The sequence below is a fragment of the Natator depressus genome, chromosome 26 (assembly GCF_965152275.1).
Source record: "Natator depressus isolate rNatDep1 chromosome 26, rNatDep2.hap1, whole genome shotgun sequence".
In the NCBI taxonomy this organism is placed as follows: Eukaryota; Metazoa; Chordata; order Testudines; family Cheloniidae; genus Natator; species Natator depressus.
This window is the reverse complement of record NC_134259.1, coordinates 10,290,864-10,318,666: the sequence shown is the minus strand read 5'-3', so window position 1 is coordinate 10,318,666 and position 27,803 is coordinate 10,290,864. Positions and strand designations below refer to the sequence as shown.

General features: G+C 46.4%; 3 protein-coding genes across 4 annotated transcripts in view; 2 read left to right on the top strand and 1 right to left on the bottom strand.

The window, feature by feature from the left end:
- The window catches only part of CDS2 (CDP-diacylglycerol synthase 2), a 45,177-nt gene extending 40,359 nt beyond the window's left edge, over window positions 1–4,818 (bottom strand). Inside the window, exon 1 of the mRNA XM_074940269.1 lies at window positions 4,683–4,818. Coding sequence (XP_074796370.1) covers window positions 4,683–4,733 — 51 coding nt within the window. The 5' untranslated portion in view covers window positions 4,734–4,818. The remainder of the gene's footprint in view (window positions 1–4,682) is intronic.
- Window positions 4,819–8,811: 3,993 nt separating this feature from the next.
- On the top strand, window positions 8,812–14,562 carry PCNA (proliferating cell nuclear antigen). Its single transcript, XM_074940004.1, has 6 exons — window positions 8,812–9,130; window positions 9,756–9,853; window positions 10,266–10,333; window positions 11,238–11,432; window positions 11,937–12,060; window positions 12,207–14,562. Exons 1-6 carry the CDS (start codon window positions 8,910–8,912, stop codon window positions 12,287–12,289), a joined length of 789 nt encoding a protein of 262 aa, XP_074796105.1. The 5' UTR covers window positions 8,812–8,909; the 3' UTR covers window positions 12,290–14,562.
- A 2,543-nt stretch (window positions 14,563–17,105) lies between these two features.
- On the top strand, window positions 17,106–25,191 carry TMEM230 (transmembrane protein 230). Of its 2 annotated transcripts, XM_074939890.1 has the most exons (5): window positions 17,108–17,200; window positions 19,329–19,652; window positions 21,164–21,291; window positions 22,265–22,387; window positions 23,826–25,191. In XM_074939890.1, the coding sequence occupies exons 3-5, from the start codon at window positions 21,193–21,195 to the stop codon at window positions 23,964–23,966; spliced, it is 363 nt and encodes a 120-aa protein (XP_074795991.1). In that variant the 5' UTR covers window positions 17,108–17,200; window positions 19,329–19,652; window positions 21,164–21,192; the 3' UTR covers window positions 23,967–25,191. The 2 variants fall into 2 exon arrangements, with proteins under 2 accessions (XP_074795990.1, XP_074795991.1); XM_074939889.1 differs by lacking the exon at window positions 19,329–19,652 and having other exon boundaries at window positions 17,106–17,200.
- Window positions 25,192–27,803: the final 2,612 nt, after the last annotated feature.

Here is a 27,803-nt window from a genome sequence, read left to right as displayed (position 1 = left end):
GCTACCATCTGATGGCAAACCATCGTGAACTATATTAGTGTGGTCTCAGACCAATTCCTAGTTGCAGAATGTCTTCACAATAAATGGCACCATTGTAAAAGACTAACTGGCACCTCTGTTGGCAGTTTCAGAGACGCCAAGTATTAAGTGGGCAATGGAGACCAAAATGACCTCTCGGGTCAGGGCTGAAACACCACTTTCAAGCGAGGCAGCAGCAGCAAACTGAGCAGTGGAAAATTTCACCTGTATGGCCCACTGCACAAGTATGCCTCGCAGCAGAGCTGCTAAATGGGCTTCTAATGTTCGGTCCTGCCGCTGCCACTATAGTTAAAAGGGACGGTATTTTCCACCAAGATGTAGGATGTGAACCACAAAGGGTGGGCAAAGAAAGCTGAAAGTCATGCATCAATAAGATCTGCAGCCCTAAAGACTCTGCTTCTAAATGGCATGGTCTTGCCCTCCTCCCTTCCCACACGTGCTAGCTGAATGTATTACTAGCCCCCGAGATCCTTGAAAAATCCCTGGATCGCACGTAGAACAGAAAAAGAGAATTAGATGTGTTTGCTGCACTTCTGTAAAATTGCAGTTGAAGGAAAATGTGATTCAACAGGACGCTTGTACAACGGGCACTAGACTTTGATCTCACTCACATTAAAGTCTTTCCTTACTTCAACTAAGAAGACTCCCACATCCAATTTTATAGCAAATAAAAGAAGGAGTTTATAAACAGCAAGGGAGAACAGGAGAACTGAACTGTCCTGTAGGGGCTCAGAACTTTCATCGTATTCATCTAATAACCAACATCCACGGACAGCTATTTTTTAATCAAATCCTTTGCTGGTAAAGATGGTCAATAGGATTGAGTTCCTATTTATCCACAGCAGGTACAGCACAATTAACATCCACGTAAATTTCTCCAATTATCGCATTTCACTGCGATCTAGAGGGAATTAAAAGGATCCTATCCCCTATCTTTGAGCCCCAGACTCTAAAGTCTTACAAAATCTAACACTCAGGGAAACGTTTTCACGGAATGGGTTTTTATTTCAGTAAAAAGTTTCACATTTGAACATTCCCTTGTACCAACGGAACAACAGCTAACGTGTTGTGCCAACAAACGAGGAGCAGAAAGCGAAACTAACTCTTGTTTCCATTTGCAAAGCTGACTGAAGTGTAAAACACCATGGAGGTGGGGAAAAAAGGCTGAAATGCTCGATTTTAATAATGTACAATTTTAAACTTTAAAAAATTAGCAAAAGGAAAAAACGTTTAAGAATCATACGGGGCTTCTATTCTTTTCAAAGCTATTTTTTTTCCCTGTGAAACAGAGCGAACACTGCTAAATTATTATTCTTGGCAAGGCTACAAATATAACAGAAAACGGGTAACACAGTCCCCTCGGTACAATGATGCTCAGACATGATACGCAGGGTTCAGTAAAAAGACCTGCACATACATTACAGCATGCACTCAAGCTACACTCAATTGCTCTTATTTTTATTGCTGTCATGCCTCAAGTGTGCCAGGCACTTTCCAAAACATTGAAGAAGATAACCCTGGTGCTAATCAGCTTCACCATCTCAGACCCCGAGGGGTCTTACAATGAGCTTGCTGCAAAGGTGCGCTCACATGGACCTCATTGCACATGCAAGGCCTTGGAAAATACATTAAAGAGAGAATCTTGCCAAGCACCCAATTTAGGTAATCACATTCCGACAACCTCGTTCTCGCTCCTTAAATTTCAAAATATTATTTGCTTCCCATCCTAAATTGCTGTGTATTGTTGCACAGCTGCCACCTTTAACATCAGAGGGGGCTGCAGTAATTCTTTGTCTTTCCCATTTTGTTTGCTGGTTTGGGTTATTTTGGGATGAGCGATGCCTCGTAATTCCCAGACTTCTATTGGGAGGATTGCATCTCAAGGTATTGACACACACATAACTGGAGGACACCTTTTAGAGAACTCATTGTATGAAAAAACAGCCTTGTTATCTGCAGATAACCAGAGAGATTGCACTCTAAATAACAGCCCTTTGACCTTCTTAAAGAAGAACATATCCCACATAGCTAAGACGAGCTCAGCTTGTTTGGCTGACAGAGAATGTTTTCATCTCAGTTAAGCAATACTAGCGTCTCCAAGCTTCCCAGGAAGCATTCCAACTCCTACAAAAGTATCGCAGGATAAGTAAGCTTGGCAGAATTCCGTGTTAATGATTTCAGTGGAGAATCAGTTTATTTTAAGCTTTTTTCTATTTTTATTGATTTACATTTTTACAGTTGTGCAAAATTATGGGGTTTATGGCTTTTGCATTTTTACCTATTGAAATTTTCAGAGTTAGGGAAAATTATGGGGGAGTCAGGCAATAGCTGGAGGAATCAGACACTTATTTAACAAGAATATATACTGGGATTCAAAAAGTTAAAGCTCTGTAACAGTTAAATCACAAACAGTCATCCCATGTCAATAAATACACAGTAAATATCCTTAAATCAAACTGTAATAAGTTCTCAAGCAGCATTCTTACTTGGCCTATCTGTAAATGTTGATAAATATTGATTGAAATATTTTTTCCAATCAATTTGTGGGAATGTTGAAATTGATGTTTGTCAACATTTACCAATAAAAACCTAATCCAAGCCTCTGTATGAGAGTTCTTTAAATTCCCCTGGTGCAAAACAAATTGCAATTGAAACAAAAGCAATTCCCTAGATGATGAGGGGTTAATCCTCTTTTGTTTAATATAGAAAATGAAAATGTTATTACCACTGAACAAATGGAAGTCAGTAATTTTTGAGAGGATACACCTTATACAAGCTATGAGGCAGTCAGCACCTTGGACCTAAATCAAGGCAAGTTTTTAGCAACCCCTTTCAACAAAGGGTCATTTTCTCCCTCAAGTTTCAGCTCTATAATGACAGAGAAATGATATAGGTAATTAGAACCAAACATATATATTAAAACTCATGTGAGATGTTAGAGGAACATTGCTGCAATTGTAGAAACAAATGCAAACTGTCACTTGATGTTTACTTAAACGTAGAAATGTTGTCATGATTTTAACTTCTTTATTTTAAGTAGTTCAACCATTCCACTGCAGTGTGGGAAGTACAAGCCCACCACTACAGCCCTAATGAACAGGAGCCAAAAGGAAACTGACCTGCTAGTGTAGTCTTGAAGCTGAGCAAGATGCAAAAACTAATCTAACAGCATGAGAAAGTAAAGAGTAAATACAATTTTTCAGTTCTCATTTTCAACGTCCCTAACAAGAAAAAAGAAAAGGAGTACTTGTGGCACCTTAGAGACTAACCAGTTTATTTGAGCATGAGCTTTCGTGAGCTACAGCTCACTTCATCGGATGTATAGCATGAAGTGAGCTGTAGCTCACGAAAGCTCATGCTCAAATAAACTGGTTAGTCTCTAAGGTGCCACAAGTACTCCTTTTCTTTTTTCTTTTTACGAATACAGACTAACACGGCTGTTACTCTGAAAAATGTCCCTAACATGACTAATTGCAAGGACAAAGGTGCATTTTTAAATATGATTTTTATCTTGACAGTACAACCCTTTTTACAGTTGCTTTACAAGACAACTTGATGGTGACAGTTTTCCCCCTTAAAACATCTAGACGTGTTCTTGTTTGAAAAATAACAAAACCAGTGTATAGGAGACTTCTATTTTCATTCCCATTACAATTCTTAGCACCTTAAATGCTCTCATTAGGTTGCTGAAATCATAGGTTCTGTGTAATCCAACAGACCACACTTTTCATTGCAACACAGTATCTTTTCTCAGGGGTAGCATATTATAGCTCCCTTGTGAGCTGCTCCACACAGGGATTTTGGGTTTTTGGGTAGGTCTGTAAAACGCTGTGTACACTTGGGGCAGTACAGAATATAACGGCCCCATTACCATAATAAGCAGGGCTCCAGCAACAGAAACCAGCTGCACTCCAAAAAAAGGACCAATATGCCTATAGAAGCGGATGCTTCTATCATGGTCTAGAAAAGAGAAGCACAGCGAGGTCTTCTTTGCTCAGGGCTATTTTCAAAGCGCTCAACGCCCAGCCCCGGGGTGCAAATCAGTGTCAAGTTCTCTGGGCAGGGAGATGGGCTGTAACAGACCAGACACACCGTCCAGCCTCCTGCACTCCCGCTTCTTGGTTTGCGAAGATTTTGGCTGCCGGCAAAGGCACGTGCACCCGAGCACCTTCCAGGGAGGTGACAGGCAGACAAGGCTACAGCCCGGGGGGGGGGGGGGGGGGACCAAACCAAAAAGCGTCTGTTTACACCGAAACACACGCCGCCCACACCGCTCTTGCGAAGGGCTGGCACTGCCCCCGGGCCAACCACCCGCGCCGACCCCGATTCCTCAGAGAGGGGGGAAACTATCCCGGTTCCCGTCCGGGCGGATCATCCCATCAGCAGCGCGACCCACGCGCACCCCCCCCCCAAAAGCACACATCACCCCATGGCACCCCTCACTCCTTCTACCCCCCCCCAGCCTTTGCACCCCCTCTCCGGACCCCCGCCCGTGACAATCTCCCGCAGCCCAGCCCGCTGAGCGGCGTCTCCGCTGCACCCCCCGCCCCTGCCCATCTTCCGCACCCCACCGCCGTTGCAAGCACCCGCCCGAAGCAGGGGGCTGCCCTGCCCCCGGCGCAGCGCTGGCCCCGCCCCGCTACCTTCTCCTCGGGCTCCTGGGCCCCGCCGAGCCTCTGCCGCAGCTCGCTCATCTCGGCCCGAGGCCGCGGCGTCCGCCCCGGCTGCCGCTCCCGGTGCAACAGCCGCCGCTCCCAGCGCTGCAGCGCGAGACCAGGCGGCGGCGGCGGCGCGAGCGGCCCCGGGGTTCCATGCGGGGGGAGGGGGGGGAGAGCGGCCGAGCCAATAGCAGGCGCAGGAGGGGGGGAAAGGGGCGTGGCCACCCCTCTGTCTCCGCCAGCCTCGTTCTCAATGCGGAAGCCCCCCCCCGCCGTTCTCTCTCTTTCTCGCGCGCGCGCAGCCCCGCCCAGGTGTGGCAGCTCTCCTGCCGAGGCCGCCATGATTGGTGTACGCGGGAGGGGAGTGGTGCCGTCAGGCCGGGCCCTCGCCCGTCCCAGGGGATTCCCGCTCCAGAGAGCGATGGAGGCCTGGGAAAGGGGGGGGCAGGCAGGCGGGGGTGCAGTGCAGAGCTGCTGGAACGAGGGGTGTTGCTGCACCCCTTGGCTTGAAGCGGCTTCCACGACATGCAGGGTTTGCAGTTTGCTTCTCAGGATCCCCACGATACACCGCGTTCCCGCGCCCCTGCTGCCGTGGGCACGTCGTTACCGGGCAAAGACGCCCCCTCCGCACCCCCACACAGGGCCCCGCAGAGTCGCTGATGCCATGCAGAAGAGGCGGGGGGCTGCATCCGCCCCATGGCGCTGAGTGTGTCTTCGCAGGCAGGGCTTGACCCTCCAAAGAGACACAAAGGCCACAGTTTGGGGTGTGAGGACAAATAGAGGCCCAGGCCAGTAGGGACCAGTGTGACCATGTCGTCTGGCCTCCTGTAGAGCTGTCACGGTTCCTCCCCCACTCTGAACGCTAGGGTACAGATGTGGGGACCTGCATGAAAACCCCCTAAGCTTACTTGCAGCAGCTTAGGTTAAAACTTCCCCAAGGTACACATTAATTTTATCTTTTGTCCTTGGGATAACCACTGCCACCACCAAACTCTAAGGGGGTTTACTGGGAAACGTAGTTTGGACATGTCTTTCCCCCCAAAATCCTCCCAACCCTTGCACCCCACTTCCTGGGAAAAGTTTGGTAAAAATCCTCACCAATTTGCAGAGGTGACCACAGACCCAAACCCTTGGATCTGAGAACAATGAAAAAGCATTCCGTTTTCTTACAAGAAGACTTTTAATAGAAATAGAAGTAAATAGGAGTAAAGGAATCACCCCTGTAAAATCAGGATGGTAGGTACCTTACAGGGTAATTAGATTCAAAACATAGAGAATCCCTCTAGGCAAAACCTTAAGTTACAAAAAAGACACACAGACAGAAAGAAAAGGAGGACTTGTGGCACCTTAGAGACTAACCAATTTATTTGAGCATAAGCTTTCGTGAGCTACAGCTCACTTCATCGGATACATACTGTGGAAACTGCAGAAGACATTATATACACAGAGACCATGAAACAATACCTCCTCCCACCCCACTCTCCTGCTGGTAATAGCTTATCCAAAGTGACCACTCTCCCTACAATGTGCATGATAATCAAGTTGGGCCATTTCCAGCACAAATCCAGGTTTTCTCGCCCCCCACCCCACACACACACGAACTCACTCTCCTGCTGGATTTGTGCTGGAAATGGCCCACCTTGATTATCACGCACATTGTGGGGAGAGTGGTCACTTTGGATAAGCTATTACCAGCAGGAGATGTCTTCTGCAGTTTCCACAGTATGCATCCGATGAAGTGAGCTGTAGCTCACGAAAGCTTATGCTCAAATAAATTGATTAGTCTCTAAGGTGCCACAAGTACTCCTTTTCTTTTTGCGAATACAGACTAACACGGCTGTTACTCTGACAACAGACAGAATAGTCATTCTACTCAGCACAATTCTTTTCTCAGCCATTTAAAGAAATCATAATCTAACACATACCTAGCTAGATTACTTACTAAATGTCTAAGACTCCATTCCTGGTCTACCCCCGACAAAAGCAGCATACCAACAGACATACAGACCCTTTGTTTCTCTCCCTCCTCCCAGCTTTTGAAAGTATCTTGTCTCCTCATTGGTCATTTTGGTCAGGTGCCAGCGAGGTTACCTTTAGCTTCTTAACCATTTACAGGTGAGAGGATTTTTCCTCTGGCCAGGAGGGATTTTAAAGGGATTTACCCTTCCCTTTATATTTATGACAATAGCACAGGCCAGAAACCTTCTCCACAATCTTTCCTAGAGCAGATCTTTCAGGAAAACATCCAACCTTGATTTTAAAATTGTCAGTGAGTGATGTAGAATCCACCACGAGCCTTGGTAAATGTTTCCAATGGTTAATTACGCTCACTGTTTAAAATGTACTTCCTATTTTCGGTCTGAATTTGTCTAGCTTCAACTTCCAGCCATTAGATCTCATTAGACATTTCTCCGCTGGACTGAAGAGCCCATTATAAAATTTTTGTTCCCCATGTAAGGATTTATAGATTGTAATCAAGTCACCTCTCTATTGTTAAATAGATTGAGCTCTTTGATCATGCTCAAGACTCTTCTCTGAACCCTTTCCAAAATGTCAACATCCTTCCTGAACTGTGGACACCAGAACTGGACACAGTATTCCAGCAATGGTCGCACCAGTGCCAAATAGAGGTAAAATAACCTTAGTTGTTCAGCATTCAATGAACAACAAATTGGTGGGGAATGAGAACTCTGGACAGTTTTAGAACTTGGTTTTGCAATTTCAAAGAAAAGTGACAAGTGATGGTGCACTGGAGCTGCCACTGATACTGACATTGCAATGCAGTTGCTGACCTGGGTATCAAGGGTCTCTCTACTGGAGAGGCTAGGCTGTATGTTACAGGCCTTTAACTGATTGCAAGTAAGGAACAATGTTTAATTCAGGGGGGCTTGTGCTTTTGTAGGAAGTGGCTCTGAGCTCTGTGATATTTTGAGTGACCACTGAGTGCAGCATCATGAAAGCCGGAAAGTTCCTGGGAGGTTAACAGATTGATTACATCACCATAAAAACCACCACAATTGGTGCAAGTTGGCAAACTCTACAGCTTGACCAATCCAATCCCATCTGGCAGCTCAGAACTGCCATGGGGCCTTCAGCGCATCAGAACTCCGCACTGCCCCAAAACCTTCAGGACTTCAGCTTTCCACCCAGGCCCCTCCCATGACTCTCGTGAAACCTTCAGAGCTCCAACATGCCATCCTGCCGCTGCAAACCCTGCTTTCCCACTCAGTGCCACTTAACCACCCGGGGCCCAAGCTTCCAATTATCAGCCCCTATGCACAGAGGGGTGCACAACTGCCCCGGAACCATTGGGGCCCCAACAATCCATTCAACAGCCCCCCACATTTCATAGAATCTCAGGGTTGGAAGGGACCTCAGGAAGTCATCTAGTCCAACCCCCTGCTCAGAGCAGGACCAATGCCCCAACACATTTGCAGTGGACCCTACAGAGTCCTGATGTTCCACCCAGCAGCAGCCCCTGCTCCTCTCCTCCAGCAGCTCCGAGGCCGACAGGTCCCTAAATGTTCCACCCAGAAGCAACCCCCCCCCCCCCCAGATGCCATGGGAAATTCAAGGCCCCCACATTCCACACAGCTACTGCTGTGGAACATTTGGCGCCCCAACATTCCATCTATCCCCTCCCATGGAACTTATGGGGCCCCAACATTCCATTTACTCCCACCCCCCACTCCGCCCATGCGACAACAGGAGAGAAGCTGGGAGTGGGAGGAGCTGTGGGCACTAGGGCGGAGCCCAGTGCTGAGGAGAACAGCGATTGGCAGGTACGTATGGACAATGAGACACATGCGTTGATTGGTGGTCGTACCGTAAGTGGTGGGCGTGGCTCCGATTGTGACCCGTAAGGTGATTGGCAAGCATAGGGCGATGTTATCTACGTCGTGATTGGCCGAGCACAGGCATGTGGGCGGGATTTCTGACGCTTCCCCTGTGAGCGGGTGTGCTTTCGAGGGGGCGGGACTACCGGCATGACGGGGGCGCTCGTTGGCGAGCGAGCCGCGTGTCAGCGAGGCTTCCGGCGCCAACCTGCGTATGATTGGTGCAGCGCGACGTGTGGGCGGGGCCAGGACGCGAGGCCCGAGGCGCTATAAGAGCCGCCGTTTGGCGCGCAGGGGAGGCAGTCGGGGGGGAGTCTCTGTGTGTGCGCGGAGCAGCGCGGCGCTGGGTTTGGGTGGCCTCTCCCCCGCTGACAGGATGTTCGAGGCGCGGCTGGTGCAGGGCTCGGTGCTGAAGCGGGTGCTGGAGGCGCTCAAGGACCTGATCACCGAGGCCTGCTGGGACCTGGGCTCGGGCGGCATCAGCCTGCAGAGCATGGACTCCTCGCACGTCTCGCTGGTGCAGCTCACGCTGCGCTCCGAGGGCTTCGACACCTACCGCTGCGACCGCAACATCGCCATGGGGGTCAACCTGGCCAGGTAGCGGGGCTGGGCTCAGGCCCCTCAGCGACGGGCGGGAAGCGGGCAGAGCCGGGGGAGGGGGAGGGGGGGTGGTTACTGACTGGCGCGAGAGAGCGAAATTCTCTGGGGGGGGGGGCGGCGAGTGGTGTCTCGCGCCGTTTCTGCAGCGCGCGCTGCCCGTGAGCGGAGGTGACGTCATTTCGGCGCCAGTCGCACAATGCCCCGGCCGCGCTGGCGGGAAAGCTGCACGTGGGGGCGGGGCCGGGGGGGCCCCGAGTGCCCGGGGCTGGGCGGGGCGCCCCGGGGCACGGTGCTCAGGGGCGTCCGCCCAGCGCCCGTCACTGCGGTGAGCGGGGGTCCGAGTTACGGCTTCTCGCCCCCCTCCGCGGGCGCCCCCCACCGGCGGCCTTGCCACCTGCCCTGGCCCGCGTGGGGGGAGGGGGGGGTCAGGCTGAGCAGCCCCCGGAGCTGCCATGTCGCAGGGGCTGATCTCCGTTCTCCGGCTGCTGTTGGCGTTGATGCGCTGGAGGCAGCTGCATGAAATCGGTGTGTGAAGCAGCCCCACACACACCCCCCCCTCAGATTTCTTGCCCATACCACTTTGGTGCCGTCTGACTGACCGAGTTCCCTTGTTCTTTCCTAGTATGTCCAAAATACTGAAGTGTGCTGGCAATGAAGACATCATCACCCTCAGAGCAGAGGACAATGCAGATACACTGGCTCTGGTATTTGAGGCACCAAGTAAATATCTCGACTCCAAATCTTTTCACAATTAAGATACAACTTCTTTAATTCAGTTATGAAGCAAAATTGGGGTGAAATCTTGTAATTCTGCATTTCTGAACAGCTCATCAGTGCCTTGGCCTCCTTTGCTGTTCCAGAATTAAAATATATGCATATCTTTGAACCATCAGTCACTATTTAACTTTATTAAGCTCTATATTTTGGGTAGACTTCAGTGGATATTTGTCTAAAGAATAGCTGTGGCATTGGGGATAGTCACAAAGTGGCACCAAGAAAAACGTAAAACATTATTTGATTTCTTTATCAAATTAAGACTACACTGAGGAAATCTTCTGGCACAGAATCTAACCAACAACCCTACCTTTAATATTTTAGAACAGTTCTGGTCAAATATATCGTATCTTTTTAGATCAGGAGAAGGTCTCTGATTATGAGATGAAGTTAATGGATTTGGATGTGGAGCAACTTGGAATTCCAGTAAGTTTTTTGTCTCCACTGCTGACCTAAATTAGATTATTGGGCTTTACAAATAAGTCTACAACTTGAAAGTTTAGTTGTCATAAAATGTTTTGTGACTAGCTTCCTGTTAAGAAATGTAATAAACGTAAACTTTATTTCAAGGCAAACTTAGTTTCCCAACAGAGCTCTCATTAAATTTCAGCAGAAGCCTTAGACTTGTTTCTGTGTGTGATATTTTTGGCCTAAATCTGCTGTCTCTGTCTCACATGCTAATGTACAAGCTCTTGCAACTTTTCACTTGTAAAATCCCTTAGAATAACAAAACAGCATTAATTGAAGTCCACAATAGAAGGTACACCTTATATGTAAATATTTAGCATTACATACTGGTTCTAGTTTGAATAGACTAAAGCCGCATAATGCGACTCAGTGGTACTGAATCTGGAAGCAAAACAAACATACTTGGGTAATTAACTTTCAGTGCTGCAAACTTCACTGACTCAGTCAAGCTGTTTTTCCATGTCCATAAAGATCTTATGGACTAAATAAGGCTGTATAAGTATCCCTTCTATGGGTTCTTTGCTTTAAGTGGATTTTCATAAATATAGCTAAGAAGTTAGCAAGCTTAGATGGACTGTGAAATAGAATCAGCCTGTAAGTACTGCAGAGCCAATGTAAGTAAAAAGCTACAGACTTGAAAGTTAGCAGATAAAACTGAAAATGCCAAGGCCAGACCTTGCTAACAAGCTGCTGCTTTTTCAGCCATAGTTCAGATTTGAACTGCACCTCAGAATATTGAAGTGGAATAATAAGATTTTCTTTTCTGAAAGAATGCAACAACTTTTATCTTGAATAAAGTGACAGAGTACAAAAGTTTGTTCAGGTACTGTTAGAAACTATATCTAAGGTTGTCTTCTCACAGGAACAAGAATACAGCTGTGTAGTGAAAATGCCTTCTGGTGAATTTGCACGGATCTGCAGAGATCTCAGCCATATTGGAGATGCTGTTGTCATCTCTTGTGCAAAAGATGGTGTAAAATTTTCTGCCAATGGAGAGCTAGGAAATGGAAACATCAAGCTGTCACAGACCAGTAATGTGGATAAGGAGGAAGAAGCTGTAAGTTTGGTGGTGGTCTGAAAATTTTCCAAAATATGGGGACTCGAGTATCTCACTACTGTTGGGGCAGGAGCAACTTTCTGAAAAATTTGCAGAGAATTGATGACTCGAAAGTCCAGCCTACCTGGCTGGGTTTAGAGAACTGACAAGCTACAACATTCTGGGTCTTTCCTGTCTCTGATACAGGGCTGAGTAATACATGGGTATCAGGAAAATGGGAGGTGGGTGGGGGAAATGTTACTAGTGTTCTGGCTGGCGTTTGCTCTGTTGTGGTAGAAAATTGCTGTCACTGGGGTTGCAACTAATAGTTGATAGGTGCCCAGAAGTTCCTTCTTGTGCCATGCTACATTTATGGGCTATGAGAACATGAAGAAATCCCTGTCCAAGAAAAAGGTGCAGAAATTACATGAATACTTAATGGGGCTCTACTGATCATTGTCCTTGCTTTTAAGAGAGCATTGTAGTCTTAATTCATGATTGGTGGCTTTGATTTCTTCCTGTTAGGTTACAATAGAGATGAGTGAGCCAGTCCAGCTCACTTTTGCATTGAGGTACTTGAATTTTTTCACCAAAGCCACACCACTGTCACCTACAGTTACACTTAGTATGTCTGCAGATGTTCCACTAGGTAAGTAATACTGCTTTCAGTTCTTCAAAACAACTTTGTATAGCTACACCACTTCTAAGCTGCGTTGTAAAGTCTCAACACTGGCCTAAACTACACTGTTTGTTGGAAGTGTTCAGAATAACTGACTTGCCTTTTTTCTCCCTCAGTTGTGGAGTACAAGATTGCGGATATGGGACACTTAAAATACTATCTTGCCCCAAAGATTGAGGATCAGCAGGATGGTTCTTAAAATGCACTAGGATCAAGGGAAGATCCCCTGAGAGCTGTTGAGATGAAAACTACTTTTCTGAGGAGGAAGGAAGCCTCAAATAATGCTGTTAGGCATGTTTGTAGATATTTCTCTGTAAATATTTTCAGCTTATTTTTGTTTTGTATCTTCTTTGAAAAACGCTTGTATCTTTGCTATTCTTGACCATGGGTCTATTTACACCTTTTTAGATGCTGTTTTTAGAACCTACGCTTTAACTCTCTTTGGAAGTTGCTAGTTGTAAAGGGCCGCAATATTGAAACATTGCGTTACTATAAACAGTCATCTCTCTAGGGCTCTACCTGTGAAACCTCAGTCAACTGAAGTTACCCATGAGTTTCTAAATGACTTAATGGAAAAAGAGCTCAGTCTTTACAATGTCCTTATCAAAATGGGAACTGTACTATAATTGAAATGTGAAAATGGTAATAAAATTTTTGAATCTTATTCTCAAACTATGACTAGACTTAACAAGTCTGAATAGTACTGAGAAGATTTATATTTTGGTGTTAAGTCCAAGAAATGTATACCTCAGCATGAGCTTAGATATCAACATTATTTGTAATCCAATAAAAAAAACTTGGAAGGCTTCTGGTATTTCATGTGACCATAAGCCATACCCATCAGCTTTTTAGTGGACAATCACATGACTGATTTTAAATATAGATACTACCATCTAGCCAATTTCAGTTTGCAGTTAAAATTAAACATTCCTTCTTTGTTGGCTGTAACTGGAAGCCAAGTGACATAAGTGAGTGTGACGGATGTCACTTAAACAACTTGTATTTGAAACCTGCATACTTGTTTTGCAGCAGGTTGTCTCTTGATATAAGAGGGGAAGTCTGAGGCCAGAGAGCACAGTGATCTTGATTGCACACATGTGGAAGCAGTTTGCCTAAACTAAGGCAACTTTGCGTAGATATACTTACTATGATTTAAAAGTGGCTTACATCAATGTTGATTACTTATAGACTCAAGCTTAATTGAAATTTTTTTAAATGTGTTTACAGAAGTGGCATTAAAGTAATTAAACATACCTCTTTAAACTATTGCAACTTTCAATTTCCAGACTTGTCTGACCATGTTAATAAACTGGAAATTTTGTAATTGCAGCTCAGCTAAATTATCTAAACTTTCTTAAAATAGTGTTAAGATTAATGACAAGTTCAAAGTAACTTCTACTAAACTTGTATACAAAACAAATACAGAACACTTTAATTTTGTTACTGATTGCGAAATTAGTGCAGTAATACCACTTTTGGGTAAGACTTTGAAATACCGATAACTCTTCCCATTTTCCTTCAGCTTGTAACAAAGATGATGCATTATTTGATTTTTTTTCTAAAAACCATTTACAATAAATTGGGGTAAAAAACCGCTTAAGTGCAGCCAACATTTATATTAAAAGTTACTCAAATTCTCAGTAGGTCCAGGGAAGTGTTAGGGAGAATTCATTCCCTTGCTGGGGGCCACAGTTTTCCCAGCTGCAAGAGTATTCGGTTAGCACTTTCCAATGTCAAGTGCTTTGGGAGCTAGAGAAATTTGGCAAGAACTTCTACTGTGTATGGAGGGGGTAATATATTTCTTAGACTGCTCATGAACATTAAAACGGGGGTTTTGGGGCCTGAGTTAACCAGTGTTCCAAATATAACTCAGCTACCATGATATTGTTCAAAGCATGCTTGTGTGCAATGGTCACACTTAGCTGAAAGCCCTGTGAAACCTCCAACCATCTTCAGTTTTGTTAGTTACAAAATGACTGCACTCGCTATCTGTTAGAATAATGATGTAGAAAGTCACAAGGTGGCAGCCATAGGCTAAAACCAACACTGCTTTGCTATCTCAAACTACAACGGGTTGGAGGATAATATTTCTGCGGAAATTCCCCTGCGTAGCTGCTGTCAGACCATATCGCTCTGTAGGAGCATTAGAGCTGACTTTTTAAGACCCTCTAAACCTGTTTAATTGATTAGGTATCTCTCAAAGGGAGATTGAGGGAATTTCCTGTGCTCAACCAAATAGCCTGGCAGAGGGGGAGAATTGTGACGTGTCACCTAGGGTATGATAATCTCACTAGTTAGTCACCATCTTGCATAGTCTTCCACCCACAGGTGTTCGCAACAAATTTTCTTTTGTGGTCTCAGAGTGCGGCACTTTTTCCTATAACAACAAGGCAAAACAAATGAATATGCACAAATACATGTCCAAATCATGGTAATTTGTGTAGGGTGGTGGTGGTTTTTTTTTTTTTTGCAGACTCCATAATAAAAATAATGCTGTAAAGAGTGATACTTGTATGTTTGTTAATATCACTTATCACAGCCTCCCAGCTCACCAGTAAGTCTGCTGTGAACAGTGATAGTTGTATGTTTGTTAATATCACTTCTCAGCAAGCCCCAGGACAAAATAAGGCCTGGGTGAGGTGGTCAGAGGGGGAAGGCTGTGGGAACCTGAGGCAATGGTCGAGGTGATGAGCCCCACTGCTGTGTGGCCAGAGCCAGAGGTCAGCACCCAGGGCCAGCATATGCCTGTGTCGCCAGAGCTGGGGCCTGGGGCTGCATGACCAGGGGTCAGTGCCTGCAGCCGGAGCCGGGACTCACTGCTGCACAGCCAGAGCCAGGGGTGCCACCTTCTGCCAGCAGGGATCAGTGCTCACTGCTGTGTGGCAGGGACTGGGGATCAGCACTGGGGCCTGAGGCCCCATGGCTGGAGCTGAGGGTCTATGCCTGCCGCTGCTCGGTCACAGCCAGGGGTCAGCACCCCCGGCCAGCTCCAGCTGCTGGAGCCCAGGGCCAGAGCTGGGGGCCAATGCCCACCGCTGAGAGGCTGGAGCTGGGGGCCAGAGGCCGGAGCCATATGGCCAGAGCTGGAGTTCAGCACCTGCCGCTGCGCACCTGAAGTCCCGCCTCTGGAGCCTGCCACCCAACCACCCCAGGGCTGAAGCCCGACCCCTGACTCCTCTGCAAGGTGGGTTGAGATTTCACCTTGCTGCTGCAGCATTGTGCCCCACCGGTCTCCACAGCTGGTGCAGGGTGGGAGGGGAAGGTGCCGATGCTTTGCCCCCCTTCCCCATCACCCCCCCCCCAGGGGCTGTCGTGGCTGGATGAAAAGCCCCAGGTGGCTGCGTGCAGCCACGCTGGCCACATTTGAGAAACGCTGCACTAGAGAAACACCCCTTTGCAGTCTTTTAATCTGAATGTGGAGGTCTCAACCTTGCATGAGCTATTCATGGCTGCTGTTGGCATCCCTCTGCATAGCTGCCAGTCTCTCCCACGTGTCATATTCTCAGTAGATTGTTAGAAATGGTTTAGAGCACTTGGGTCAGGTGGTGCCTCCTGAATGCCTGTCATTGTCAGAGCCAAACGCTGCAACTGGTCTGGAGCAGTAAGTACCGAGTCAGTAAAGGATCCAATGTCAGTGCCCCTCTTTTTCTCCTGTTATAGCACCTTTTCTGGTCTGTTTTGAAGGCCCAATCAGCTGTTCTCACTGTACATCAAATCATCAGAAATGATTAGGGGACTGGAACACATGACTTATGAGGAGAGGCTGAGGGAACTGGGATTGTTTAGTCTGCGGAAGAGAAGAGTGAGGGGGGATTTGATAGCTGCTTTCAACTACCTGAAAGGGGGTTCCAAAGAGGATGGGGAAGGGGACTCAGAAACGTGATGTTGAACTGAGGAGCTGAGATCAGCTTTGGATTACTGTAAAGTGCAGGAATGGTTCTACGCTTCCATGGTGGTAATCTTTAATCACGTTTCACCATCGGAAATGAAGCAGGGCTAATGGTTGTAGCCTTGAGCTTCCCTTCCTGGTGCAACCCCCAGCCATGCAGCTTAAAGATACACCCTCCCCACCCCCCAATTGCACGACTCCCCATGCTTCCGAAAAACACACAACTTGCAATAAAGTTACAGGTGCTGGCCACACTGCAGTTCCTGTGTTAAATGTGTGAAGTCATGCTGTGTAGTTATACAGCTACTGTGCCTCATCCTGTCATTTGGGATGGCTGAAGGAATCTCTGGATCTAGCCCTTGTATTATTTTTGTTTGTATCTCTAGCACCTAAAGCCCTCGTTGTGGCTTGTTTGGCATTTTTTTAAGTAAGCTTCTCGCTCTCGCTGGGGATAAAAGTTGGAAGGTGTGAACTCTAAAAGCTGAAACGCCGGATGGCAAATAAAAAGATCCCAACATTTATTATTTATAAAAAGCAGCTCATGATTTTGAGGGCTTCATAATTTTTTTATTTGGTGGGGAGGGGGGGCGGACTGACTATGTGTTGTCCAAACCTGTATTATGTGTGTTCAGCCCTTTGGGTTGAAAAGTGCTGGATCAATGCAAGTTATTTGATACACTTTGTAAATAACTAAGAGTGGCCCTTTGAATTTATTGACCGATTTAGAAAGCTTCTGCAGGCAGCATATCTGGGATTTTACCATCTTGAGTCAAAAACTGTAAGAAAAAAATATGAAGGAGATATTTATAAATGCCTCATGAAACGACACTGCAGAAGCCTTAATTGTAAGAGCAAGATGCTTGACCAAAAAAAAAAACTGTCCAGAAATATCTCGAAGTTGGGATCCCCCTCACCCACCAGCTCTGAATTCAGCCAACAAGCCCCAGCGTGTCCCATTCATGTGACACACATGACACAGAGCCCCAGCAGCTGGCACACAGCACAAGCTGTCCAATCAGGTTCCACTCTTCAGCTACCAATCGAGGGCTTGGTTGTTGTTGTTTTTTTTTTTTAAAGAAGAAATGGGGTCAAATCAAAATGAGGTTTAGTGCCATAACCTGGAAGGAAATGAGTGTCACGGGGAATAAACTTCCTGGGTTGGTTTGCACTAGGTGCAGGAGAGGGCATGGCAGGACTGGGAGAGATGGGCTTGAACAACAGGTACAGAACACTGTGGCAGTGAAATTTTTATTCTGCTTCTTTGTGCTAAAACCTTTGCATTTTGCACCTCTTGGGTGCACACGCTGAACTGGCTGATTTGATCTGCCACCAAAGTGACAGAGCCATGCCGTTCCAGATACGCTTATGAACAGCTCCCTTTTGAATTCTCCCTGTTAGCAGAGAGAATACTTTTCATCAGAACACTTAATCTACGTTTGTTTAAAGGGGTAGTGGATCCACGTCCTGGAGTTGGATGTTTCCAGGCTCTCCGGATCTCTCCTTGGAGTTTGTGACACTAGGGAGAATTTAAAACTTCTAAAGTGGTCCCTCTTTATCAGGGTTACGATTGAGAAAGAGTTTGTCGCCCTTACAAGGCCAGGACAGACTCCCCCTGTATAAGCAATCCTGGTGAGGCAGTGGGAGTGGAAGTTTATTTATTTAAAAAAACACCCTTTCCTTTGACACAGATCTGTCAGCGAGCCTGAGCTTTATTCTGGAAGTAAAATCAACTGACTTTTATGGCACGTAGAAGGTGGCTAGACATCATAAAAAAAAAAATTTGGATTGCAGACAGATTTCAGCTGTAAAGAAGGGCAGGTAGGGAGCTAGATACTGCCCATTCTAGATCCCGAGTATATCTGTTGTTTTCAGTGGATGTACTCCAGATTGACGTTGATATAAACGAGAACATAAGACTCTGACTCTGAGAGTTTCAATGGCTTGCTCTGAATCTCCACTTTATTGACAGTTACTAGCATTAACACCCAGGCCTTGATTCTTTTCTCATTTATACTGGGTGTAAATCGGACGTGATTCTAGAAAAGACTCTGGAGTTGCCCTGATGTTAAACTGGGGCAAGTCAATACAGAATTGGGCCCACTTTGCTCTCAGTGGAAATAAGTAGTTATGGCACAAGGCTGTGAGTCAGGAAATCTGGGGTTTAGTCCAGCGTCTGGACCAGACTTCTGGTGAGTAAAGCACTTCTGTGACTCAGTTTTCCTCACCTGTAAAGTGGAGATAATACCTAGCTCATGGATTTGTGGGGGACTTATTTAGTGTATATAAAAGTGCAGCGCAAAGTATTTCTTGTGCGGTGTCTGCCAATACCACGCCCTTCCTGGCTATTGTCATTGAATGTTGAGAGTAGGTGAGGACGTAGGCCCCAAAAGTGAAGTGACTGAGGAGTGGGTTATCTCTGTCATCAGTAGCTGCAGAAATTAGAAATGTGTTTTGTCTGCCTGCTTTGTCCATAAAGGAAGCAAAATACTGAATCGAGCCCATGGCTAAGACATTACTGGCCATCTGCTACTAGGAACTGACCATTCATTTCTTCTGTCTTTTGGGATACAGCTAGGGTCTCCAGATTTAAGTTTAAATCAAAGCATATGCTCAATACATGCAGAGAGTACCTCTGACTTACCAGTTGTGCAAGGTTTGTACGGGAAGAAGAGGCCTGCTGGCAGTGTTAGATGGGGTTGTGTTCAAGAAAAGGGGACGCGCCTTCAATTCGAGGGAGGTAGCGAGAGCTTGGAAAAGTATATTGTTCAATAAAAAGAAAAGGAGGACTTGTGGCACCTTAGAGACTAACCAGTTTATCTGAGCATGAGCTTTCGTGAGCTACAGCTCACTTCATCGGATGCATTCAGTGGGAAAAATCCACTGAATGCATCCGATGAAGTGAGCTGTAGCTCACGAAAGCTCATGCTCAGATAAACTGGTTAGTCTCTAAGGTGCCACAAGTCCTCCTTTTCTTTCTGCGAATACAGACTAACACGGCTGCTACTCTGAAAATCGTTCAATAGGTTATAGAGCTGGGCAGAATTCCCCCAAGTAATTTGGGGAATCGGGATATACACTTAGTGAGCAAAAATATTCTCAAGTTTTTCTGCTTTTAGTAAATAAAACAGGCAGTAAAATGCACTTTCCCTATCAGCTAAATGGCATTGGAGTGTCATGGTATCCAATAAATGCTGTTTAAATATGGGACTGCCCACTGGCTATAGAGCGCGTGCAGGCTGCAGAGCAGGTTTGAGGTCATTCCTTCAGAACCATAGATACCTGAGACCAGGATATGACTCCTAAGCAGCAGTGGTTGTGGAAGAAACAGCTAACTTATCCTGGGTTTCAGACTTCCAGGAGATTTTTCTGGTGGCGGGATGCATTGAGGGCTGGGTTGCTGACAGGCCAGCTTAGACATCGCCACCTGCATATTGCTACAGAGGCATCGATGGCAGGATAAACGCAGGTTTCAGCTCCGAGAAGGCAAGGCCATCAGCTGTACAACAAAGCCAGATACGCCATCCTGGTGAGTACAGTCTCAACTGGGTGTCACTGCCGGCAAGAAAACCACAGGGCTTGGATTCACAGCAAGATGAAATTACAGGGCACAAGTGTGCCTTGTCTAAATAAAGCTCCGGCACTGAACATCACCTCCTTCGCAGATCTAATCTAGGTAGGCAAACAGGGAGCTGTGACTTCTGTTTTTCTGTTTTATTTTGATCCCTTCATCTCCTCCTCCCTATTGGCCTCTTCCGTCCACTTGTCTGTGTCTGGCCTGTCTTGTGATGGAGCGGTCTGGAGGAACAGGCAATTCCATTTTGCAACAACTTCCAAGGTTTTGAAGTTTGTTTTTGTTCCACAATGAAATGAAAACTAAACGTTTCGAATGATTTTGCAAAACAGATCTGTGTCAGAGTGTCTGGGTTTAGACTCGGAGGCCATGTTAGTCTGTATCCACAAAAACAACGAGGAGTCCGGTGGCACCCTAAAGACGAACAGATGTATTTGGGCATAAGCTTTCGTGGGTAATTTGTAGACTGGAAACCTTGGTTTTCAATTCGCATCTTTCTCTGGTCCAAAGTGACCAGGGAACCCCAGACCTCAAAAACCTTTGTGTCAAAAGCAGCATGTCTCTGCTGAACATGACGTCCTCAACAAAATAGAGTTAAATAAGGAGCGAGCTCTCTGGGGCAGGTTCTGTCTTCTTTGTTACTTGTCTGTGTAGTGCCTAGCACGGGACCTTGACTGAGGTTCCTGGATGCTAATGCAATATGTTTAATACCAAGCTTTATGGCCCCAGTTTAGGATGGTCTCGTGGCACGGGGTGCGTCTCCCTGATCACAGTTAGCGTGTGCTCTGGGAGGTTTGGGTACATTTGTGCCTGTGTATAAATTATGACCAAAGGCGAGGCTTTGTTTTTTTTAAAACAACAAAACTTTGTAAAACCCTACTACAGTGGTGGTTTAAATTCCACTGAAATCAGTTCTAGGTTTTTGTGGAATTCAGTATTCCATTGTTGTAGTCGTTATCTAGGCTTTGCCACGCTGCGCTTGTGAAACTGAATAGGGCCTCTGCTGAGTGAGGTATAAGGAGTGGACAAATAGCATAAATGAGGGGAAAGAATTACCTTTCTAAGGGAGGTTTCAGAGTAGCAGCCGTGTTAGTCTGTATCCGTAGAAAGAAAAGGAGGACTTGTGGCACCTTAGAGACTACTGATAAATGTGTTCGTCTCTAAGGTGCCAAAGTACTCCTTTTCTTTCTAAGGGAGTTGGCATATCCCACCACACAGCTCACTGGGCTTTTTGTTCCCTGTACCGTCACTGTCACTACCCCATTCTGTGTCTCCGTTTCCCCCTCTGTAAAATGGGGATAAATGTGCTTTGTCACATTCGTAAACCACTTTGAGACCTGTGGATGGAAACGTGCTGTCTAAAGGCCGGGTGTGGTGGTTTTTTGTTTGTTTTTTAAATGAGTTAAGGTGGTGTTAGGAACACAGGTCAGGAAATTTGTTTCTTTAGAAGTGACATTTAACCTTTCAAGAAACTCCAAGCATTGCGTTCTACCACACTGCCTCTTGTCTAGGCTGCTATAAGCTTATACTATATATGTATATTATGTTCAGTATAGCATATATTATATATGTATAAGCTTATACAGTTGCTTATACAGCTCTGTTTGTTTCAGGTTATAGCTGATGACACGGCCTCCATGTTATGATGCCATCACGTACTAATCTAACTGCTGGGATCCCCAGTAGCAAAGTGAAGTACTCCAAGCTCTCCAGTACTGACGATGGTTATATTGACCTGCAGGTAAAAGGGGAAAACAGAGGGAAACCTCCTTTTTTTTTCCTTCTTCTTCTTCTTCTTCTTATGTGACAAAAGTATCCTGCAGCTCTGATCTTGTTCCTTGTTGACCTCCATAAATATGGCGGGATGAGATTCCTCTCCGGCCCCTGTGTGCTGCTCTGGTCGGGTATAAGGGACCTACACAGCCTGCAGGAAGTGAAAGAAGAATTCCCCTGGCTTGTGCGCTGCTACGCTGGGCACGTGTCCCGTTGTATTATGCTCCATGCGTGCACACGAGCGCCCGCAGAGGGAGTGCAGTCACAGTGTACGTGGCTACGACCATTCAGGCTTGCGATGGGAGCATTGGGGAGGCTACCATAGCTTTGTACGGCCGTGAGGGCTGCTTGCACCATGGTGCAGCCCAGAATCAGGAAGGGACAAAGGTGTCTTAAAGCCCCTCTCCTTTGGCTTGCACTTCCTGTGCTGCGCCTCCTGCACGGAATCTGTGCCGGGCGGCGGAACGGCCCCGGGGATCATAGAATCATAGAATATGAGGGCTGGAAGGGACCTCAGGAGGTCATCTAGTCCAACCTCCTGGTTATTTTAAGAAGGTTAGATCTATACCTGTTCCTTTGCGGGGGGATGAGAAGACCCCATTGTGGAGTGACAGCTCTGAAGGGAACAGACACTGACGCTTCCAAATCTATCTGAGCTACAGCCGGATCTGGGAACAAGGGCGTATGAATCCTTGCTCTGAAAGAACAGGGTGTTACGTGGGCAGAATTCCTCTGAGCCGATAGGCACTGAGGAGCTTACTTGACAGGACCAAGCTGTTGCTGCTCTCGCAATCCCCCCGGCTAGGGAAGAATCCCTGTGGTGGTTTCTCTGCTTGGTCTGAGTGCCGCCATCCTCCCCGCTCACCTCTAGGTGTGGGATTTGTACCCACGCCAAAAACATGCTACATTTTAATGCCATTTAATATCTGCCTTCCCTGCAGTTCAAGAGGAGCCCACCCAAAATCCCCTACAAGGCCATTGCACTGGCCACTGTGCTGTTCATGATCGGCACCCTTCTGATTGTCATAGGAGCGCTTCTCCTCGCAGGATACATTAGCAAAGGAGTAAGTGGGCTAAATATCTTCTTAAATATGGTTTGTGTTTAGTGCCAAAAAAAATCCCCTCCTGCCAACTTTTATTTGTCTTAAATATGGAACTTCACTGCTAAGGCCTGTAGGCAGAGTGAGAGCTTTTCTCCCTGAATAACGTTTGCCAGCGGCCCTGCTGCCCTTGGCTGTAATCCCATCTGCATTCTCTAGCTAGGCGTGATTGGGGCTGGTCTGTGCTTGCATAAGGACAAATGATGTCCTGCCAGCTACCAGTATTGACCCATCGTGGCGACGGGAGTGCTGGGCTTGCTGTCTTTCAGAGGAGACGTCCAGCTAAGGTCCTGATCACTGCTTTTGACTAAAGATCTCATGGCCCCCTTCTGGAGAAGTGTTCTGGCCAAACTGTAGTCCATAAAATTGTAGTTTTGGTTTTTTTTATTATTATTATTTTTTGCTTGCCCATCTAGGCATTTAAGCTGCACTCAAGGTAGTCGGTACCTACATTTGTGCCTGTCACTCCACTTGGATACAGTATTCTTCTCCTTCTATTCTTAAGCTGTTATGTCGTGTTGCTTCAATAATGGCTGCTGCTTACCACTCCAGAGCTGGCTACATTTTAGAGGTAGATGAATTGATCGCTAAATAGATAGGACTTCAGGATTTGACCCTTGTTCAGGTGCAACGCCAGTTCACAGGAGAGTTTTCCCTTCGCAAAGTTTGCAGGCCTTGGCCTGTGCTGGGCAGTTGTGTTTTGTTTTTAAAGCATCACAAAGTTGCACTGTTTCCAAGCTGCAAAAGGAGCCGTATAAACCGAATGAGAACTAACAATAGTTCCCCTCCCCTGTGCCTTGTCAAGTAAAACATTAATCACATCGGAGCTGCTCTGGTCTAGAGTGATTTTAAAATCAAGCCTGGCACAGAGTGAACTGGCCCTTTATGGACAGCTGGGCTCAGCTCCACCTGGGCCTAGTTATCTGCCTCCCAGAGGTTGACAGATTTAGGTCAACGGTCAGACATCACATGATGGTAGCCTGCTTTGTCAGACAGGGGAAGAACAGGAGCTAGGAGAGGTGTCCGGAGAGTCTCAGAGCCTGGAGTGGGCCTGACAGTGTACAGTGGTCGAGAGGAGGAAGAAGTTGTCCCTACCAGCTGGAGGGATAGGTCTGGCTAGAGTTACCTATAGTGAGGGGCAGAAGCAAATCCTTAAGAAGGAATTAAAAGTCCAGGAGAAGAAGGCCAAGAGACTCTTGGTTTGAGTTAGTGTGTGTTAATAAACCGGACTCCACAAGGGCCGAGAAGGTCAAAGCACTGCTTATGGTGGTTGCTTGTCTGGGCGAGGAGGGAAACTGAGGCAGGGCCAGGGTGGGACACCAGTTGAGGCAAGCTTCTGTTACAAAGCCTTTGCTTTGAGAATTTATTAATTTTCTTCTGTTTCTCTGCTTCTCCCTTCCAGGGAACAGACCGAGCTATCCCGGTATTGATCATTGGAATCCTGGTGTTCTTACCAGGCTTTTATCACTTGCGCATCGCGTACTATGCTTCCAAAGGCTACAGAGGTTACTCCTACGATGACATTCCAGATTTTGATGACTAAAACGCACCCTGGAACCAGGGAGCGTGGCTCAAGTTGTAACGAGCTTCGTGTTAAGGGATGTTAGTTAACTTGACCCTGGGTATCAAAGATGGAACATGTAAGAACCTAAACTAAGTAGATTTATCAGTGGATGCAATTTCCTCATTCTGTAAATATTTTATTGCCAGCTTTTTTGTGTTTACATGAATTCGACAGGCACGTCTGCAACATTAGGTGAAGCAAAGGATTTACTGTTAGAGGAGCTCTTCTTGTTTTGAATGGGAAGTTCTTCTTGGGCAAACCAAGCTGAGCAGTTGCCCAAAGGACAGATGAACAGTATATAATTTCAGCAAAAATGAAAATGATTTTTGTCTAAAGAGATTTATATTTCTAATGGAGAGCGTATTGTAGAACATATATTGCCTTTCAAATAGATCAAAGCTATAGCAAGGATCTTTGTGGCAAACAAATATAATACATCCAATTTTGCACTGCTGCATAATCATCAAAATAATTCCAACATCATCATTCACCATCATAGGTTTGCATCTGGAATGTTGACCTATTTGCCAGTCTGATGCAAATGGGAGAGGAAATTGGATGTGTGCGCCATGATTTAGCGTGCATTTGCCATACAAGAACCCCTGTCAGGCTGATAAGTCCACTTACCTGACAAACACATTCCTTGAGTGCCAGCTACTTCCCACCCTGCTGTTATTTTTGCTAAGGCTTATTGGTCATCCTTTCATAAGGATGACTTAAGATTTTGCTTAATGAAGGATTTTAAACAAACTTTGTGGCGAGGCAGGATGAAGAATTGAAAGCTGGGCCCTGGACCTGAGTTTTTCATATCGTAAAATTCTGGTTTTGAATACTGGTGACCATTAGGGAAGTTCAGATCCCCTCTTTGCAGACTGGGCTCATCTGTTTATATGTGTATTTGAGGTCATTTGGCCCTAGATTTAGACCCTGTACTGTACATAATACCCTAAACATATGAAAAGAAAAGCTATGCATGGACAGTGCTGCACGTTATCCGCTTCTATTGCTCTGTTAGCTGCATTTTGTCAGATTATTCTGGAGATTCAGAAGAAACGGAGGACAACGGGTAGATTTCTGCTTGATGTCAATAAGAGCGAAGTGGCTTCCGAGGTGTAATTGAACTGGGTGTCCCAAGAAGCAAGTATGGAACGATAAATTGTAATGTAAAATTCAAGCATATGCATTAGTATGAATAAACTGCACTATAGTCTATGTGTGGTTCATAAGCACGTCTCTTTTAAATCCGAAGACGCTCATATGCAAAAAGAATGGTTCCCAAACTTGCTGGAAGTCATTCTGCCTGGTACCTAGATTGAGCCTTCGTTGGGATCTGCCATTGTCTACTGCCTCCTCTTCCAGTATTCATGCTGCCATCTGCCAGAGACAGTGGGCAGCAGTTTGCCAGGATGGAGTTTTGAGCAGCTTCATCTTCATTATGGGCTCACGTGCAGCGAGCTGAATGGCGGGGGGGGGGGGGTGCATTGAGTCCCAGTGCTCACCATCAAGGTGGCGGGAGGGGGAAGCCTAGAGTTAATACACCATGTATTGCAGCAGTTCCTGGAGCCCTTGTGTGAGAGACTGAGAGGCCGACCCTCGTATGTTTAGCGGGTCAGGAGGGGCTGCAGTCCCTCCTGGTGCTTCTCATCTAATTCCCATAGGATAGGTTTACGGCTCGTAAATGCAGCCTGAACTGCTTCACATAGGGTCCAGACCCTGAATGGGGGAGTCTGCTGAAGCCGGAGGGAGCAAGAATGGGATTTATTTACCTTAAGGAGTTGTGAACTGTGGAAATATCTCAAAGCGTGAAACGTGGAGGCTAAGCTTTTTTAGAAGAGTGGGCCATCTTGGGTAGAATGGCTGGAAGCAATAGCTTGGTCTCTACCTTCCCATCCACCTCAATGCCAACTCTTGAAGGGTAACTATGTTGATAGAAGGAGCGCCTTCTGAGTGGAGGATGGGCTTAACCAAATGTAACAGGACATCTGATTCCTGAGAGACTTGTGCCTCCACCTACCTTCTAGAAGAAAGCACTATACCCTGGGATCCAGCTCTGAAAGAGAGACATTTTAACTGAAGCCGGCACAGGGTACGGGGCTTGACAACCAATAGATCGGTCGCTTTCTATTTTATATGTCCAAACTATAGAACCGTAGACATGTAGGACTGGAGGGGACCTCAAGAGGCTATCCAGTTCTTTGCCCTACCCTAGGGCAGGATTACCGTCTACCTAGCCCATCTCTGACCGGTGTTTGTCTGACCTGTTCTTATAAACCAGGCAATTGGAGCATTTTTATTTTATTTTTTTTTAAAGGCAAATGTGTGTTTGTGTTCCAATAGAACACAGGCCCCAGACCAGGGTCCTGTACAGAGACAGACACTGAGGAGGGACTTCTTGACTCATGATTTTCAAAACTGTCTCGTGCTTCTTTGGGGTGCTTTATTTTTTATTGTTTTTTCCTTTTGTACACATCTTTGGGTACCAGGCGCTTTCTGAAAATGGGGCCCCTTTAATGTGTCAAGTTGGGAACTTAGAAATTTAGGCACTCAAAAATCTCAGGTCACTTGGCATTGTATGCCAAATAGCCAAGTGGCCTTTACTGCACCCATGTAACGTGGGAGGGAACTTCTGGCTGCTACAAGGGGGACGCTGTTCTAATCTTGACTCCCCCACAGGCCTAGTCTGTAGCTGTGGGCAGGTCATTTATGGCCTGATTATTGAAGAGGGGGTAAGCAAAGGCAGCTGCCAAGGTTGTTCCAGGCGTCTGAAAGGCCACTGTCCCCTCTCCATCTGTTCCCCTAGCTACAAAACATGGTGATGGCAATGCACGTAGTTATCAACCGGCAGTGGCGGGAGCTGAGACTTGGTGGATGTGAGAGTCTCAAAGGAAAGCTGCTCCTCCCGTGCAAAATAGCACTTCCAGTGCACACCACACACGTGTTGAGGCTCAGGTGAGAATTTTTCCGGGCAAACGTCTCCCATATAACAGGTTGATTTGAGACAATAGTGCTCATTTTTAAGTTCCCTTTGGTTTTCTGCCTCCCTTTCTCTTTTCCCCGTACACTCTTGTGTTCTGTGCTAACCTCCAAGTCCTGATTTCCCCCCCACCCCACCCCCACACACGCTTTTTGGGGGGGGTCTAAATTCTATTCCCTGGGTTGTTGCACTGTCCTTAATTGAGTGACTTGCACGTGCCCGGAGTGTTAGGGCCAAGGGAACGGATTGATTGAATGCAGGATGTCAGTTCTCCCTTTCTGCTGCTTTAACCCATCTGTTGGAAGGAAATGAAATATACACGTGCCCCTCTGCTGTGCTGTGTCATGCTGGCTCAGCGCTTCACCCTTCCCGTGCTGCTGACGTTGTTCGCTCTCTGGTCAGATGTCACTGCCGCTTCCCAGATGTTGTTACATACCGGCTGGGAGCAGCTGAAATCCATCAAGTGAGAGCCAAGTCCGGAGAGGAAGGTGGCAGCTGACGCCAGGCAATGAGTCAGCGTTGGGTCTGCAGCTGACATGGCAGGTGCAAGTTATATTTTAGGAAGGTGGAGGAGAGGGGAAGAAGAGGTTCTAAAGCGAAAGTGAGGATTATACAAGGGGGCTTGTGGATAAGGTAACCTAAAAAGTGAGTTTCTGACCTTCCTACTTGCAGAGAAACACTGAACAGTGTGACCCAAGTGCTCTCTGAAGGCTCAGAAACCAGGAGGCAAAGAAAAATCACCCCACATTTATAATTTTTTTAAGCCAATCTGATAATTTTTGAATGCCTGTGGATAGCAATGTCGGTGTCGATACAATGCCGTAGTAACACCGATGCCTGTT